A 20,211-nucleotide genomic window follows, 5' to 3' on the forward strand; every position below is an offset into this window, starting at 1 on the left:
CATCTGATGCAGCACTCCATCACGCTCCTTCTTGGTAAAATAGCCCTTATCAAATTAAATCAAATCGAATTGTATTTGCCACAGGTGCCGAATACAACAGGTGTAGACCTTACAGTGAAATGCTTACTTACAAGCCCTTAACCAACAATGCAGTTTTAAGAAAAAAAAAGTGTTAAGTAAAAAATAGATAAGTAAAGAATAAAAATAACAAATAATTATTTGATATAAATAAATAACAGTAGGGAGGCTATATACAGAGGGTACCGGTACAGAGTCAATGTGCGGGGGCACCGGTTAATCGAGGTAATTGAGGTAATATGTACATGTGGGTAGAGTTAATGTGACTACACAGCCTAGAGGTGTGTTGGGTCATTGTCCTGTTGAAAAACAAATGATAGTCCCACTAAACCCAAACCAGAAGGAATGCTGTGGTAGCCATGCTGGTTAAGTGTGCCTTGAATTCTAAATAAATCACAGACAGTGTCACTCTTCTTCTTATTGGTGTCCTTTAGTAGTGGTTTCTTTGCGGCAATTCGACCATGAAGGCCACACAGTCTCCTCTGAACAGTTGATGTTGAGATGTGTCTGTTACTTGAACTCTGTGACTGTTACTTGGGCTGCAATTTCTGAGGCTGGTAACTCTAATGAACTTATCCTCTTCAGCAGAGGTAACTCTGGGTCTTCCTTTCCTGTGGCGGTCCTCATGAGATTTTATCATAGCGCTTAATGGTTTTTGCGACTGCACTTGAAGAAACTTTCAAAGTTCCTGACATTTTCCAGATTGACTGACCTTCATGTCTTAAAGTAATGATGGACTGTCGTTTCTCTTTGCTTATTTGAGCTGTTCTTGCCATAATAGGGACTTGGTCTTTCACCAAATAGGGCTATGTATACTAAACCTACCTTGTCACAACACAACTGATTGGCTCAAACGCATTAAGAAGGAAAGAAATTCCACAAATTAACTTTTAACAAGGCACACCTGTTAATTGAAATGCATTCCAGGTGACTACCTCATGAAGCTGGTTGAGAGAATGCCAAGAGTGTGCAAAGCTGTCATCAAGGCAAAGGGTGGCTACTTTGAAGAATCTCAAATATAAAATATATGTTCATTTGTTTAACACTTTTTTGGTTACTACATGATTCCATATGTGTTATTTCATAGTTTTGATGTCTTCACTATTATTCTACAATGTAGAAAATAGTAAAAAGAAAGAAAACCCTTGAATGAGTAGGTGTGCCCAAACTTTTGACTGGTAGTGTATATATATATATATATATATATTTTTTTAAATAATTTTATAATTTTAGAAAAACATTGCTGGACATAAAACACTAAAAACACCAGCAAATCAGCTCCAGGTGATTCTAATTTTGGAAATCTGTTCCAAAGTATTCCCACGCGTAGTAGAGAGATACATGTGATCGTATACAAATGTAAGCAAGGTTTGAAATGATTATGTTTTAGTCAAATATTATATCTGTTTGGGCATTTTGCGGTCAATTTGCAGTCTACAAATTATTTGTAATTATGTACCAGTCCCCTGACCATCCGCTCAAGAAAATGTCGGCCCGCGGCTAAATCTAGTTGATGATCCCTGATGTAGAGGTTTGTGCTGGATAGTGCATGATATATTAGCCTAAGGCATGACAAACAGGTCATTATGGAACTGTTACAGTGGTTATATCAACATTTTAGCAGCCACTGCCATGGAAATATAGTTAATAGAATGTAATTATATTTCAATGTGGGGAACCATAGATAAATATGGGAGTCTTCAGTTGTGCTTCCTCATAAGAAGGGATTAAACTAGAGCTGTGGTCTTTTATATTACAAAGTAAAACAGAGACTATAAAAAGGAATCTAACGGATAAATGGAAATCAGTATGATCTATTTTTTTATATAGCACCTGAATATATTTTGTGGTAACACCATTACCATTGTGGTTTTAATATACAAAGTATAATAAAGAGTTCTAGATATCTTTTCAGTACCACACATATCCCAATGAGATGATCAATCACAATTGGAAAGGGTCTGGAAAGAGTGGAGCGAACATCTATTGCATGCATAAAAAATCATTTTTATCTTGAACAAACTAAAAAGTCACGATTCAAACTCGACTCTTTGTTGTTGACCAAGCTGCATTTTGATTAAACAAACATACAAAAATATGGGAAATATCCAGCTTTTAGGCAAGGTTTACATTGGTCAACACATTAATGGTCACCCTTGTTCAATGCGATTCATTTTTCATTTGGTGGCCATTATCATCAATGTCATCTAGATCACCCAATATCATATTCATCGTTTGTTGTGTTTGTCATTTTCTGACTGCACTTATTAACACACAAAGCATTTAACCCAAATAATATCTAAACTAAATATGTGTTCATCACATACGGTAGAAACATTCATCTTCAATTTAATTGTATAGGTCTACATGGTTACCATTTTCCAACATTCAAGATGTATCTTTAAGAGAGGAATAGAACATATTCTGTTCCATCATATCCTCTGTCACAGTGTGGATGTAGCTTCATCTGTAACACAGTCAGGTGGAAACAGTAGCACAGGTGTAATGACTATCACAGTAGCACAGGTGTAATGACTATCACAGTAGCACAGGTGTAATGGCTAACACAGTAGCACAGGTGTAATGGCTAACACAGTAGCACAGGTGTAATGGCTAACACAGTAGCACAGGTGTAATGGCTAACACAGTAGCACAGGTGTAATGGCTAACACAGTAGCACAGGTGTAATGGCTATAACAGTAGCACAGGTGTAATGGCTAACACAGTAGCACAGGTGTAATGGCTATCACAGTAGCACGGGTGTAATGGCTAACACAGTAGCACAGGTGTAATGGCTATCACAGTAGCACGGGTGTAATGGCTAACACAGTAGCACAGGTGTAATGGCTAACACAGTAGCACAGGTGTAATGGCTAACACAGTGGGCTATTTTAGTCACATCACATTTGTATTGCCTCATTAACCTATAGTAAACATAAATCACTGACTTCCATGTGCACAAACATACAGTTGAAGTCGGAAGTTTACATACACCTTAGCCAAATACATTTAAACTCAGTTTTTGCAATTCCTTACATTTCATCCTAGTAAAGATTCCCTGTCTTAGGTCAGTTAGGATCACCACTTTATTTGAAGAATGTGAAATGTCAGAATAATAGTAGAGAGAATTATTTCTTTCAGCTTTTATTTCTTTCATCACATTCCCAGTGGGTCCGAAGTTGACATACACTCAATTAGTATTTGGTAGCACTGCCTTTAAATTGGTTAACTTGGGTCAAATGTTTCGGGTAGCCTTCCACAAGCTTCCCACAATAAGTTGGGTGAATTTTGGCCCATTCCTCCTGACACAGCTGGTGTAACTGTGTCAGGTTTGTAGGCCTTGCTCGCACACGCTTTTTCAGTTCTGCCCACACATTTTCTGTAGGATTGAGGTCAGGGCTTTGTGATGGCCACTCCAATACCTTGACTTTGTTGTCCTTAAGCCATTTTGCCACATCTTTGGAAGTATGCTTGGGGTCATTGTCCATTTGGAAGACAATTTTTGACCAAGCTTTAACTTCCTGACTGATGTCTTGAGATGTTGCTTCAATATATCCACATAATTTTCCTTCCTCATGATGCCATCTATTTTGTGAAGTGCACCAGTCCCTCCTGCAGCAAAGCACCCCCACAGCATGATGCTGCCACCCCCATGCTTCACGGTTGGGATGGTGTTCTTCGGCTTGCAAGCATACCCCTTTTTCCTCCAAACATAACAATGGTCATTATGGCCAAACAGTTCTATTTTTGTTTAATCAGACCAGAGGACCTTTCTCCAAAAAGTACGATCTTTGTCCCCATGGCGGTTTTGGAGCAGTGGCTTCTTCCTTGCTGAGCGGCCTTTCAGGTTATGTCGATATAGGACTCGTTTTACAGTGGATATAGATACTTTTGTACCTGTTTCCTCCAGCATTTTCACAAAGTCCTTGTTGTTCTGGGATTGATTTGCCCTTTTCGCACCAAAGTACGTTCATCTCTAGGAGACAGAACGCGTCTCCTTCCTGGGCTGCATGGTCCCATGGTGTTTATACTTGCATACTATTGTTTGTACAGATGAACGTGGTACCTTCAGGCATTTGGAATTTGCTCCCAAGGATGAACCAGACTTGTGGATGTCTACAAGTTTTTTTTCTGACGTCTTGGCTGATTTCTTTTGATTTTCCCATGATGTCAAGCAAAGAGGCACTGAGTTTGAAGGTAGGCCTTGAAATACATCCACAGGTACACCTCCAATTGACTCAAATTATGTCAATTAGCCTATCAGAAGCTTCTAAAGCCATGACATAATTTTCTGGAATTTTCCAAGCTGTTTAAAGGCACAAACTTCTGACCCACTGGAATTGTGATACAGTGAATTATAAGTGAAAGAATCTGTCTGTAAACAATTGTTGGAAATTACTTGTGTCATGCACAAAGTAGATGTCCTAACCAACTTGCCAAAACTATAGTTTGTTAACAAGACATTTGTGGAGTGGTTGAAAAACAAGTTTTAATGACTCCAACCTCAGTGTATGTAAACTTCCGACTTCAACTGTACATACAGTAGCCTTGTTCTACCAACATATTTTTCTGCATAACATCCTATTCGCATCCCAACAGCAGAAATATGACAAACATATATAAGAATAAATATACGAATTATCTGGCCTCGGTCTGGTCTATGCCATTGTTATCAACGTTCCAAAGACGCCGCAGCCACATTGATATCCAGAAGTAGAATAGGGGGCTACCCACTGGGCACAGACGTCAGTTCAACGTCTAGTATTGATTTACATTTGGTTGAGTTGTCAACTAACCTGAATTCAACATGAGATCAACATAAAATGTCACGTAATTGGATTTAGGATAAAAGTTGGGTGAATAAAATATTACATTTCCTTACGTTGATTACTTTTTTCAAATCCAATCAGTTTTCCACATTGATTCAATGTCATCACATTAAATGTTTTTGTTGAAATGACATGGAAACAATGTTGATTCAACCTGTTTTTGCCCAGTGGGTAATGACTTTGAACGGGAGCTAATGACTGTTTGCCCAGTGATGTAGTTGATTAATTAAACCTCGAGTCCGAGTGCTCGAGTCCAAGTCCGAGTCACCAATGGTTGACTCACGAGTCCCTATGGCTGAAGTCCAAGTCCCAGTTCTCGAGTCTTGGTCCAAGTGCTCAAGTCTGAGTCACTGGGTCCACATTAACTCAAAATAAAGTTATTTACCCAGTCAGATATAATGTAGTGGCAAGTAGAATTTAGTCAATAAATTGTTTCCTATCCCTTTTCCTTTCTTTCTGTGCCACCAAATGTTTGCATAGGCTACTGGTAATGTTACCAGGGCCACATTCTGTTGCAAAACGTTATTGAACGTTGCATATAGACATACCATGAATAGAGCTGACTTTATTCCTTATTCAACATGTCAGATAGGCATGTTTGTTCTCCACAGCATATTTCTATCAGAACGTTTCAAAACGTTGCATCCTGCTGAATACGCCCCAGGTTGTTAGCTATAGCTAGCTAATGAGGTAACATGACTGAACAAAGTGTAGCCTAAATAAATGGTTAACGGTCCGGTCCGCAAATAGCCTAGTTTTAGAACGGTCTGCGATATGCTTTATGAATGTTAAATGCGCCCCGCCAAAAAACGTAGCGTCGGTATTATGGGTCATATCTTTTGAACGGTAATCTCTCAAGCCGTTTTCTTAAGCTGTGTTCACATTGGCAGTTTGAAATGACTTAAATCCTATTTATTTGCATATCCGATTCGAATCTTTTCATTTTCCTGCAGTCTGAACAGGCAAAAAGCACATGGAATTTGATAATTTAAGCCACATTTCAAACCACCTTCGTAGGTGGTTTGAAGTCAGATACAAATCTGATTCCTGGCCATGTGACTTGTGTCTGAATGGTAAAATCAGATTTATTTGCCCTCAAGTGGTTTTGAAAGTTGGATAATCTTTTCATTTGAGGCTTTAAAAGTGTTCTTACACTATGATTTTGATCATTCAAAGCAACTGGGAAACATTCTACATAATTCTGAGCGATAAGAAGCATGAGCACCACCACCAATCAGCCTCCAAAAACTCTTGTCAGTCCACTTAGTAGTCAGATTTTAGATAATTTAGTCTCATCTCGTTTTAGTAAACTGAAATGATATATATATATTTTTTTGTTATAGTTTTTTCTGGTCTATTTAGTCAGTTAAAGTCTAGTCAATTGCCGCTGAAAAAGTAGGTGTTTAACAAATATTTGAGTCCTTATTTTTGTTGACTAAAATAACACTGAGGAAACCCCTCGGTGAAAGCACAGTGCACTCTGGATACCCCTTTCCACATTTCTCACTTTTCTTCCTAACCCCATAATAACCATTTTCTGTGTAAATACAGTATCTTTAACTGAAAATGACATACAGGTAACTGCCAAAAATAATGGAAACACATGAGTAAATGAGGGATACAAAGTATATTGAAAGTAGGTGCTTCCACACAGGTATGGGTCCTGAGTTAATTAAGCAATTATCATCCCATCATGCATGTATAAAAATGCTGGGCAGGCCATTATTTTGGCTACCATGGCTATACATTTACATTTTAGTCATTTAGCAGACACTCTTATCCAGAGCGACTTACTGGAGCAATTAGGGTTAAGTGCCTTACTAAAGGGCACATTGACAGATTTTTCACCTAGTCGGCGATTAGAACCAGCGACCTTTCGGTTACTGGCACAACGCTCTTACCCACTAAGCTACCTACCGCCCTAGGATGACAATGCCCCCATCCACAGGGCACGAGTGATCACTGAATGGTTTGATGAGCATGAAAACCATGTAAACCATATGTCATGGCCATTTCAGTCACCAGATCTCAACCCAATTGAACACTTATGGGAGATTCTGGAGCGGCGCCTGAGACAGCGTTTTCCACCACCATCAACAAAACACCAGCGTTTTCCCTCCAATAGAGTTCCAGACACTTGTAGAATCTATGCCAATGTGCATTGAAGCTGTTCTGGCTCGTGGTGGCCCAACGCCCTATTAAGACTATGTTGGTGTTTCCTTTATTTTGGCAGTTACCTGTACATTGAGTGACATATTCTAGTCCTTTACTCAGACAAAAATATATATTTCAAATGTAGCCACTGCGACTAGACCAAAACAACGTAACACGTTTGTTTGTATTTGTCTTTTCTTTTCTTCCTTAGTGTGCATAAATATACAATTATATTTTAGTGTGTTTTTAGTGTTCTGTTTCTTTATTAATTCATGGTGTTTGTAGTCATTCATGTATATTTTCATGCTGTAAATATCTTGTACAAAATGACATTTGTTTTTAATTAAAGATACAAAATGTCACCATGGAGTAATGGTTGTTGGAATTTACTCTGTGATGCATTGGTGAAAAAAAGCATTCTGAAGTGATGAAGGCTTTTTGGGGTGAATCCTAACTCCCTCAAATGTTCACTATCTGCCATTGCCATTGAAAAAATGAATTTCAGTCTTAGTGAAAATTTGACTTAAGTGGAAGTGCGGATTTGCCCCTTCATATTTAACAGTTGACAACCACACTACTTCCAGTAGCTTCTACCATTAATAACATTACACGATCCAGAGACACAGAAAGACGGTGTAAAGTGTAAATAAAATGAACATTTATTGTGATAAATTCATATGATAGATCTGAAGGCATTATGGATGCACCTTATAGCTCAGTTGGGCTCCATGTAGCTCAGTTGGTAGAGCATGGTGCTTGCAACGCCAGGGTTGTGGGTTCGATTCCCACGGGGGGCTAATATGAAAAAATATATATATATATATGATGCACTCACTAACTGTAAATCGCTCTGGATTATTATGCTTAATTGCATGTACAGTGGGGAGGACAAGTATTTGATACACTGCCGATTTAGCAGGTTTTTCTATTTACAAAGCATGTAGAGGTCTGTAATTTTTATCAAAGGTACACTTCAACAGTGAGAGACGGAATCCAGAAAATCACATTGTATGATTTCTAAGTAATTAATTTCCATTTTATTGCATGACATAAGTATTTGATACATCAGAAAAGCAGAACTTAATATTTGGTACAGAAACCTTTGTTTGCAATTACAGAGATCATACGTTTCCTGTAGGTCTTGACCAGGTTTGCACACACTGCAGCAGGGATTTTGGCCCACTCCTCCATACAGACCTTCTCCAGATCCTTCAGGTTTCGGGGCTGTCGCTGGGCAATACGGACTTTCAGCTCCCTCCAAAGATTTTCTATTGGGTTCAGGTCTGGAGACTGGCTAGGCCACTCCAGGACCTTGAGATGCTTCTCACTCCTTAGTTGCCCTGGCTGTGTGTTTCGGGTCGTTGTCATGCTGGAAGACCCGGCCACGACCCATCTTCAATGCTCTTACTGAGGGAAGGAGGTTGTTGGCCAAGATACATGGCCCCATCCATCCTCCCCTCAATACGGTGCAAGCGTCCTGTCCCCTTTGCAGAAAAGCATCCCCAAAGAATGATGTTTCCACCATGCTTCATGGTTGGGATGGTGTTCTTGGGGTTGTACTCATCCTTCTTCTTCCTCCAAACACGGCGAGTGGAGTTTAGACCAAAAAGCTATATTTTTGTCTCATCAGACCACATGACCTTCTCCCATTCCTCCTCTGGATCATCGGCAAACTTCAGATGGGCCTGGACATGCGCTGGCTTGAGCAGGGGGACCTTGTGTGCGCTGCAGGATTTTAATCCATGACGGCGTAGTGTGTTACTAATGGTTTTCTTTGAGACTGTGGTCCCAGCTCTCTTCAGGTCATGCTGTGTTGTTCTGGGCTGATCCCTCACCTTCCTCATGATCATTGATGCCCCACAAGGTGAGATCTTGCATGGAGCCCCAGACCGAGGGTGATTGACTGTCATCTTGAACTTCTTCCATTTTCTAATAATTGCGCCAACAGTTGTTGCCTTCTCACCAACCTGCTTGCCTATTGTCCTGTAGCCCATCCCAGCCTTGTGCAGGTCTACAATTGTATCCCTGATGTCCTTACACAGCTCTCTGGTCTTGGCCATTTTGGAGAGGTTGGAGTCTGTTTGATTGAGTGTGTGGACAGGTGTCTTTTATACAGGTAACGAGTTCAAACAGGTGCAGTTAATACAGGTAATGAGTGGAGAACAGGAGGGCTTCTTTTACATTTTTTGTCATTTAGCAGATGCTCTTATCCAGAGCGACTTACAGTTAGTGCATGCATTATTATTTTTATACTCCCCGTGGGAATCGAACCCACAACGGGTTCTACCAACTGAGCTACATCCCTGCCGGCCATTCCCTCCCCTACCCTGGGCCAATTGTGCGCCGCCACATGGGTCTCCCGGTCGCAGCCGGCTACGACAGAGCCTGGATTCGAACCAGGATCTCCAGTGGCACAGCTAGACCACTGCGCCACTCGGGAGGCCAGAAAAACTAAAGAAAACTAAAGAAACTTAAAGAAAAAATAACAGGTCTGTGAGAGCCGGAATTCTTACTGGTTGGTAGGTGATCAAATACTTATGTCATGCAATAAAATGCAAATTAATTACTTTAAAATCATACAATGTGATTTTCTGGATTTTTGTTTTAGATTCCGTCTCTCACAGTTGAAGTGTACCTATGATAAAAATTACAGACCTCTACATGCTTTGTAAGTAGGAAAACCTGCAAAATCGGCAGTGTATCAAATACTTGTTCTCCCCACTGTATATAACAGAAACTTTTCCGACAATATGCCATTGAGCTTTACCGCAGCATTTGGTAACTCAGACCCTCTGCCGCTCATAAAGGTAAGGAACTTTGCGTGATGTACTGTACACTCTGGTGAGTCTATGGAGTTAGGAACCTAAACCTAACCTAATCTCAGGGGTGCAACTTTGGTTTTAGAAGTGGGGGGGACATAATATATATATATTTTTATATATCCAGTCGGATAAACACTCCAAACAGCCTACCAGACCACTCGGAGGCGTCCGCATGGTCCTAAAGCACACCATTGCCTCGTTTTGTATAAAACATGTCCCCCCCCGTCCCCAGTGAAAGTTCCGCCCCTGCCTAATCTTAACCCTTGACCTGGCATCAGCCCCTCATCAACCCTTCCCAGACCTATGGAGCCCCTCTCTCCCAGCCCTAGCCAAACTTTCCCAGCCTTACCCCCTCTCTCCCTTCTCCTCTCTTCCTGTGCCAGGATGGTGAGGGGAGGACGACTCAAAATGGCTGGAACGTAGCCAATGGAATGGCATCAAACGCATGGAAACCATGTGTTTGTTATATTTGATACCATTCCACCTATTCTGCTCCAACCATTACCACCAGCCCGTTCTCCCCAATTAAGGTGCCACCAACCTCCTGCGTGCCAGCCCTTCTTTTCCTGGCCCAGACCCATACAGTCCTTCTCTCCCACCCTTTCTCTCTTCACCCCAGTCCTAACCCCTCTGCCTCTCTCCCAACTTCTCTCCCCCCAGCCTTAGTTTAAGCCATGCCACTGGTCCTCACATCCTGTACTCATAATATAGGTTTTCCTCCATCTCGTCCACATGTCTGTTCAGGCTCAGTCCACAAGCCTATGTAATTAAGCCTCTAAAGTGGCAACCTGCTCCAAAAACATGGGCTCTGTTGGCCAGAAATACACAGTTTTAAACAGAGCTGCAATTTGTACTAATCCCCTAGACATCCACTAAACCACAACTATAATACAGAGGCTTAATCTGGACTATAAATCTCATGACGTTGGACACAGTAATCTCTCTCTATGGCAGGACCCCGGTGGACTGAAATGGTCCCTGGAACACTGTGTATGGGGAGTGGGGGGGTTTGTGCTTTCCTAGGTGGGTGGGTGAGTGAGTGTGCCTGCATGTTGTTTTTTTCTCTGCTTCCACAAAATAAAGTTTCCTTCCCTTGAAGTTACAGTACCTACATTATATTAATATGATTGCTATAGCTGCTGACTCCTAACAACGCTAGCTAACAATATAAGTTAATATAACAAGGGATACATATAATCAAGTCTATCTTTGATAAATATTATTTATCACATTATTATTATACCCAAAGTAGGCACAGTAGACCCACATGTCGACTGCAGTTACAACATAAAATGTCACGTTACCAATTTTTGTTTTAGTAGTATTTCCTGTTTTCTATGGAAACAATCATTGTCCCTTTTGCCCTAGAGGAGAAGCAAGCTTATTGGTCAGTGTCAGAGGTACCCTCCTCTCCTCTGTGAGTAGACCATTCCCTTCCATTCCGAATCGTCTGCATCAGACGAATCCTCCTCCTCTGGAAGTCCACATACTTCTATCTGATAACGTTCTGGTTTGAACACCAGCATTTCACTCATTTCCATTTCCAGCCTGAAAGTGGGTTGGTGAACTGCACCTCGGAGCATCCTTGTTGACAGGCCTGTAGTACTGTGGGTGTAGTACTTCTGTAAGCCTGACAGTGGGCTAGTCAGCAGGGCTCTTGGGGTTCCTAGGGCCCCTTGGGGACCTTGACGATGAACACCATGGAGTCTTTGGCCTTGTTGCTGAACGCCCGGCGAATCACGTCCACCGCATGCAGATGGGTCACACGCTGCAGAGACTCACCATCCACCGACACCAACTCATACCCAGCCTGGAGACGCACACACACAAAGAGAGAAACACACACACACACACAGACCATACACACACAAACAAAGATCGGTTAGAGGTGATACACAAACATAGGCCTACACATGCTTACTGTGCATTGATCTCGGCTCCCACTTAGCATCTTTTTCTCTAATCTCCATACTCATCCCAGTAGATGAATTACCCTCTTTCCCTCTTTGTTTGTCTCTCTTTGTCTCTCTCTCACACACACACATACTCAAGGTTTACCCTCAGCTAAAGGTTATGTTGAAAACACACACACACACCAACCACACGTAATGCCTCCCCCTGCATTATTTCCTGCAGGATGAGAACAGAGTACTGCTGAGTTCTAGAACCCTGAGGAGAGGAAGTTCCTGTGATGTCATCAGTACACACCGAGGATGCACCTGGCTGACACTTACAACACAACCCCAATGAATGGCCACACACAATCACAAGGCCAGAGGTATGTGACACTACAAGGTCTCTTCTCTATCTTACCCAAACCAGGGCACCTGCTGGAACATCTCCCCTCATGAAACTGTTGTGTGACAAAATATTTGGTAGTGTTTGTTGACCCAAAACATTCCTGCCCTCCCTTCCGTGATGCCAGAATCAAAAGATTTCAATCCATTTAACTAAAGAGCAGATTAATAAAAGTAATTTTGAATATTAGATATAATCTCATTCATCCTCTTTGGTAAACATTTATGGATGTTATTTTTGGGGCTTCCTCTCTCTCTCTTTCTCTAGCCAACAGGCATCATCCACTAAATGTCATCCCTACTGAATTAGATCTCACTATTGTAATGTGGTTTGACATTACAAATACTGTATAAAAATTACAAATACTGTAGTTATTGTTATACTTTAAACCAATTCATGTGGATTATTCAGCTATGGGAATTGCTCTTAATTTCTAGGCAGTGGTGGTAGTGGATCACTGTGCAGACTCCAGGCCATATTTCTGGAGAGAGCAACACCAGAACACTAGGACAGGTTAAATGGTATAATCCTCTAATTTTTAGAGTACTAGTGAGTACACACCCTGCAAACAATGAGTTGTTAGGATGTCCCCAGGATGTCACAAAATGGTCTCCGAATGTCATCAGGATGTTGTTTCATGGTCCCCTAAATGTTTTGTCTAGTTCCCGGTTGGTCCCGAGAAGTCCCCAAGGAAGATTTTAGGACGTTCTTAGGATGTTGTGTCATGGTCCCATGGAGGTTTTTGTCTACTTCCCGGTTTGTCCCGTGGCCATCACCTGATGGTCCCAAAGAAACGTTGTCGTCCCCCATGCGCAAGCCAGTTTCACTACACATCACCCCTACACATCACTGTTACCAAGCCCATCAAGGCACTGATTGGTGAACCACAGTGCTTTCAACATACTATTTTCAACTTATATAACACACTTTGACATACATGATTACATTGTGTATGTTTATTACTACAGTAATTATTACTTAACATGTCCTCAACTAGGATTTGAACTCACAACCTCTTGGTGCATGGTATTCCGATTCAGGAGTAACATTAAAACAGAATAACATGCCCCACCAACATTAGACAATTATACCAAAAACCCAAACTCAAATTGCTGAAATAAGTAAATGAAATCAATGAGACAAATGTCAGATTAACTGATAACTAAAATAACAGTGCAAATGGCACTATTTTGCTAAGTGCAGATATGTATTATAGGTAATGAATGTGTAGGGGACTTCCAAACTTCTACAGACTTTGTGGTTCAGCATACCCCAAATCCAGAGATTGTGCGTTCAAATACCAGGTGTGGACGTATTGAAAAGTCAGTACTAAGCGATCATGTCATTGATAAAAGATTTTTACACTATTTTAGCTTAACAGCGTACCACTTACCTTAAAACCCCCATGCCATTTAATTACTTTAAGTATAATGGTTTGGGACACCTGGGACCATCACGTGACAAAAACGTCCAGGGGACCATGACACAACATCCCAAGAACGTTTAGGGGACCTTCAGGGGACCATGACACAACGTCCCAAGAACGTCCTAAAAACGTCCCGGGACAAACCGTGAACTACAAAAAGGTCCCCCAGAGAACGTTCCCTTGGGACCATCACGCGACGTCCTGAGGATTAGTAAAATGAAAGTCCTGAGAACGTCCTAGAAAGGTCCTGACATGGTCCTCAGTGACGTCCTGGGAACTTACAGGGAACTACACAAATGTCCCCCAGAAAACGTTCCCTTGGGACCATCACACAATGTCCTAAAGACTAGTTAAATAAAAGTCCTGGGAATGTCCTAAAAATATCCTGACATGGTCCTGACATGGCCCTCAGTGACATCCTGGTAACTTACAGGGAACTACACAAAGGTCTACCAGAGAACGATCATTTGGGCGTTCTTAGAACCTCCTCAGAACGTTAGTGGGATAGCGTCGCACCGAAACCCTTAAGGGACCTAAAGGGAATGTTGCCGAATGTCCTCAGGACATCCCTTGTTTGCTGGGCAGCAATCTTACTGAGCAGACTGGTGTTCTAATGTGGGTCTCAGCCAATAGCACAGATGAAAAGGATAGAGAGAGAGACAGAGAGTGAGAGAGAGACAGAGAGAGCGAGAGCAGTAACCAGCACATGGCACGGATATACACTGTACACACATACATTTACACACTTTGTGTCAACCATGCATACACACACACCTCACGTCTAGATGGGATACAGCTTTTGTCAAATTGATGTCAAAAGTTGATTTATTTTGCATTTTAGCTAACCCTAACCCTTTTCCTAAGGGTAATCTAATTATCCTAACCTGCTACGAAAATTCAATTTTGCCAAAAGCTGTATCCCTTCTAGACAAAACCGTCAAGCAGGGGCAGTAGCAAGCATGACATACACACACACATACACATATACACACACACACATACCTGGTGGCTAGCTAAAAGATAGGCGGTTATCAGACAGGAACAAGGGGACAGGATGTGTGTGAACAGTCGGAATGGTGTAGTAATCCTACTTCCCCCTGCTCTCAGTGTGTGGCAGATACACACCAGATAGGGACAGGCTATCAGGCTATGCCTAGGAGTTAGGGGGCTAGCGACGTGTCAGAGTACATAGAGCAAGCCAACCACGTCTAGCTCCGTCTATGTCTGTCTGTCTCTCCCTCTCTTTCCCAACCAATTCTCTCCCTCCTTGTCCTTCCCTTCCTCTCCTTCACGAAGGTTTCTGTCGCGGTTTTGTGTACGTGCATGTCAGTGCGTGCAGGTGTGTGTGTGTGTGTGTGTGTGTGTGTGTGTGTGAGAGAGAGAGAGGGGGACTCGGAGGGGAAGTTCATGGAAACTGAAAGGCTTAGCTGACACCAGATCCCCAGAGTGTTTGACACTCGAGTCATGGCCCTATCGGACCTGGGAAGTGCTGTCACCTGATAGGATCACGGCAGCAACACACCCACAAACACACCTGATTCTGAAGCTTTGACCTAGTATCTAGAGGTCGCTACAGTAGGGCTGTCTCAGCCATCACCACCTTCACCTCACTGTAACCTCTGACCTCATCCCCCCACTTCATTCAGTATCTATTCCCTTCTGGTAATACACTCTGGCTAAGCCATATAACCTGTACATTACCTGGCTCAGCCCATGTACCTCATCAGTCATGCAGGAGATGCACACACACACACACACACACACACTAGACCAAACTAGAGTGCCCTTTACAAATATCACAGACCAATACTGTTAAACACATCACCCTGTGTTATCGGGCTCAGCTCTGATTTTATGCATAGTCACTTTAACTCTACCCACATGTACATATTACCTCAACTAGCCGGTGCCCCCGCACATTGACTATGCAACGGTACCCCCCTGTATATATAGCCTCCCTACTGTCACTTTATTCTATTGTATATATAGCCTCCCTACTGTCACTTTATTTTTTACTTCTGCTCTTTTTTTCTCAACACTTTTTTGTTGTTGTTTTATTCTTACTTTTTTGTTTAAAATAAATGCACTGTTGGTTAAGGGCTGTAAGTAAGCATTTCACTGTAATGTCTGCACCTGTTGTATTCGGCGCATGTGACCAATAAAATTTGATTTGATTTGATTTGATTTGATTTTGATTAAAGCACGAGCTGCCCTAATATTGCATTGAGCTCCTAAAGAAGCTTACCTTCAGAACGTCACTGGTAGAGGCAGCTCCTCCTGGAAAGATCTTCTCTATCTTGATCACAGGCTGCACCTTGGACTCCATCCCCCCTGAGATACTGATACCTGTAGAGCAGAGATGAGGAGTTTATCCACAAAGGGCCGGTGTAGGTGCAGGCGTTTGCTCCAGCCAATCAACTAATAATCATAGTCTTCAGTCAAGACTTAATTTATGTATTTATAGGGTATTTACAGTGCCTTCAGAAAGTATTCACAACCCTTGATTCTTTTGTTGTGTTACAGCCTGAATTTAAAATGGCGATTGTGTGTCACTGGCCTACACACAACACCCGATAATGTCAAAGTGGATTTATGTTTTTAGACGTCCAAGCTAACATATGGAATTGTTTTAAGATGGTCATACCAAGGATTATTTATTTATTTGATTTTTAATTTTAAGACTCCTTAAGGTCAGAAAAAATATATTAGAAAAATTATTGGATAAAACAATGAATTTGGCATTACTGCTATTAGCCAATAGAAACCATTGAATAACAGATTAAATATATGGAACAACAAATAGTAAAAAAAACAAACGTCTAAAAGAGGTTTGTTCTGAAGTGTCTGTCCTATATCTGAGAGATATAAGAGAGATCAGGAAACTTTTTTTTTTCTTTTTTTTTAATTGTACATGTATTTATCCTTTTATTTTAGGCACTAAATTATCTCCATATATACTTCCATTAATTGTTTTAACTGGTACGGGGCACCTTCAGTTCAAGAGCAAAATGGAGAACACCATTGTGTTGGTGAGAGTCTCAGCTTTCCACAGAGGGGTCATATTAGTTTGTAGCCCAAACCGTTCAGACGCTACAGACAGAAGTTGGCAGAAGAGGCTGTACCGACTTCAGATGAGACCGTTTTCGTGAGAAGACCGATTTTCGTGACGTCTCATGGTCTGACAAACACCACTCTAGCTCTGCCACCTTTCACCGCAGATGCAGAAGGGCGATATCTCTAGCTTAAACAGACAGATTTTGATGGGGATGTTTTTACTATGCTAATTTATTTCCTCAGGGGTGTGGAAATTGTAGGCTAAGATGGATCAACAACATTGTAGTTACTCCACAATACTAACCTAAATGACAGCGTGAAAAGAAGGAAGCCTGTGCAGAATACAAATATTCCAAAACATGCATCCTGTTTGCAATAAGGCACTAAAGTAAAACTGCAAAAAATGTGGCAAAGAAATTAACTTTATGTCCTGAATACAAAGAGTTATGTTTGGGGCAAATCCAACACAACACATCACTAAGTACCACTCTTCATATTTTCAAGCACGGTGGTGGCTGCATTATGTTATGCGCATGATTGACATCTGCAAGGACTAGGTAGTTTTTAGGATAAAAATAAACGGAATAGAGCTAAGCACAGGCAATCCAATAAAAATATATGTAAAAAAACAACAACAAAAAATACAGTTGAATCAGATGTGTTACTTCCTGCATATACAGGGTTAGATTACCAACCATTGCTGTAGACTAGAGACACCCAGGGTAAACAGCCTTACTAGGAGTTATTTTAGACTGGGCCATTGTTATGTAATAACAATTAGCAGGTGATGCACTGATCTCTACTGGTGAGGTCGAGTACTAGCAGGCTACAGATTAGTTGGCGAATCTCTAATAGGCCTACTCACCCAGAGACTGTTTCGTCTTGGAGATGGTCACCGTGGTGATCTCATACTCCTGAACGGGTACAGGTGATGCATTTCCATGATGACCATTCTGCGACCGTCCTGGTGAAAGTCTGTTCACTTGTTTCCCATTCTCTCTCTGCCCTTGTCCCCCCCTCTCCCTCCCCGTCGAGGGGCTTCGGTCCCGCAGGGGGGGCTCAAGCACCTGAGCCAGGGCGGGTTGAATGTTCCTGGGGGGTACGTGTACTCTCACCTCCATGTACCCCTCGGCCATCCCTCCCCTCCTCTCAGTGCTGCTCTCCCATTGGTCCATCCTGACCCTTCCGTTATGTTTGTTCCTCACCGGCGACCGCCCCCGCTCCGCAGTGGTATCTTCCGACAGCAATGAGGTCTCATCATAGTGTTGGGGCCGGGACAAACCATTGTCTCGCCTATGGGGAGAGTGGTTGGTTTGGGGTTGGTGTCTGGTAGTGTGTGTGGACTCTGTGAGGAGCCAGTTGGGGGGTGAGGGGCTCGGAGAGCGTGAGCGGGGGTTGTGGTGGGTGTAGCTGTCCACGGGGACGTCTAGGAGGGGGGTGAAAACGCGAGAAGGGGGCAGGAGACCACCCTGGAGGCCAGACACACGTAGCCTCTCTAGGTCTTCCATCAGCTGACGATCTCTCCCCAAGTCCTGGGCTGTCTGAAGCTGGAAACCACCATGGTAGTCTGGAGAGGAGATATACACTACCGGTCAAAAGTTTTAGAACACCTACTCATTCAAGGGTTTTTCTTTATTTTTACTATTTCCTACATTGTAGAATAATAGTGAAGACATCAAAACTATGAAATAACACATATGGAATCATGTACTAACCAAACAAGTGTTAAAGGTATATTTTAGATTTGAGATTCTTCAAATAGCCACCCTTTGCCTTGATGACAGCTTTGCACTCTTGGCATTCTCTCAACCAGCTTCATCTGGAAGGCTTTTCCAACAGTCTTGAAGGAGTTCCCACATATACTGAGCACTTGTTGGCTGCTTTTCCTTCACTCTGCCGTCCGACTCATCCCAAACCATCTCAATTTGGTTGAGGTCGGGGGATTGTGGAGGCCAGGTCATCTGATGCAGCACTCCATCACTCTCCTTCTTGGTAAAATAGCCCTTACACAGCCTGGAGGTGTGTTGGGTCATTGTCCTGTTGAAAAACAAATTATAGTCCCACTAAGCCCAAAACAGATGGGATGGCATATCGCTGCAGAATGCTGTGGTAGACATGCTGGTTAAGTGTGCCTTGAATTCTAAATACATCACAGACAGTGTCACCAGCAAAGCACCCCCACACCATAACACCTCCTCCTCCATGCTTTACGGTGGGAAATACACATGCGGAAATCATCTGTTCACCCACACCGCGTCTCACAAAGATACGGCGGTTGGAACCAAAAATCTCAAATTTGGACTCATCAGACCAAAGGACAGATTTCCACCAGTCTAATGTCCATTGCTCATGTTTCTTGCCCCAAGCAAGTCTCTTATTCTTATTGGTGTCCTTTATTAGTGGTTTCTTTGCAGCATTTCGAGCATGAAGGCCTGATTCACACAGTCTCCTCTGAACAGTTGACGTTGAGATGTGTCTGTTACTTGAACTCTGTGAAGCATTTATTTGGGCTGCAATTTCTGATGCTGGTAACTCTAATGAACTTATCCTCTGCAGCAGAGGTAACTCTGGATCTTCCTTTCCTGTGGCGGTCCTCATGAGAGCCAGTTTCATCAAAGCGCTTGATGGTTTTTGCGACTGCAGTTGAAGAAACGTTCAAAGTTCTTGAAATGTTCTGTATTGACTGACCTTCATGTCTTAAAGTAATGATGGACTGTCGTTTCTCTTTGCTTATATGAGCTGTTCTTGCCATAATATGGACTTGGTATTTTACCAAATAAGACTATCTTCTGTATACCCCCCCTACCTTGTCACAACACAACTGATTGGCTCAAACGCATTAAGAAGGAAAGAAATTCCACAAATTGACTTTTAAGAAGGCACACCTGTTAATTGAAATGCATTCCAGGTGACTACCTCATGAAGCTGGTTGAGAGAATGCCAAGAGTGTGCAAAGCTGTCATCAAGGCAAAGGGTGGCTATTTTGAAGAATCTCAAATATCAAATATATTTTGATTTGTTTAACACTTTTTTGGTTACTACATGATTCCATATGTGTTATTTCATAGTTTTGATGTCTTCACTATTATTCTACAATGTAGACAATAGTAAAAAATAAAGAAAAATCCTGGCATGAGTAGGTGTGTCCAAACTTTTGACTGGTACTGTACATGTTATCACACACATATAAACACACACACACTCACTCCTTCCCTTTAACCCCAGTAGACCCACTGTATTGTACTATAGTTCTAAACCTTCCCAGCACTGGTCAACCCTCCGTGTTTGACAGTGACACTGTGTGGGAGTTTACAAAATGGAGTCTATTCACCACAAGGCCCAATCTGCATATCTCTATCTGAGGTCATCACCCTGACCTGTCAGAACTCTGTGTTTGACATGTCAGTTTCCTTCCTCCCTGGTGGAGTCAGCTGACCTTTCAACCCTTAACCCCTGACCTCTGTGTGCTAGATTAATGGGTCATTTAGTTCTGTGGCGGCAGCTCTGCTTTTTTTATTCTTGAATGGAGATAGTTTGAGAAGCTTTTAAG

The 20,211-nt window shown here is 42.0% G+C and overlaps 1 protein-coding gene across 1 annotated transcript in view; it reads right to left on the reverse strand.

Moving 5' to 3' along the window:
• Nucleotides 1-11,549: 11,549 nt before the first annotated feature.
• Nucleotides 11,550-20,211, reverse strand: part of LOC311132978 (PDZ domain-containing protein 7-like) — a gene marked incomplete at both ends in the record, with an annotated part of 56,558 nt that continues 47,896 nt past the window's right edge. Inside the window, 3 exons of the mRNA XM_084166382.1 lie at nucleotides 11,550-11,693; nucleotides 15,853-15,953; nucleotides 17,527-18,228. Coding sequence (XP_084022508.1) covers nucleotides 11,550-11,693; nucleotides 15,853-15,953; nucleotides 17,527-18,228 — 947 coding nt within the window. The remainder of the gene's footprint in view (nucleotides 11,694-15,852; nucleotides 15,954-17,526; nucleotides 18,229-20,211) is intronic.

This window comes from Coregonus lavaretus (assembly GCF_964263955.1).
Source record: "Coregonus lavaretus genome assembly, chromosome: 1".
Lineage (NCBI taxonomy): Eukaryota > Metazoa > Chordata > Actinopteri > Salmoniformes > Salmonidae > Coregonus > Coregonus lavaretus.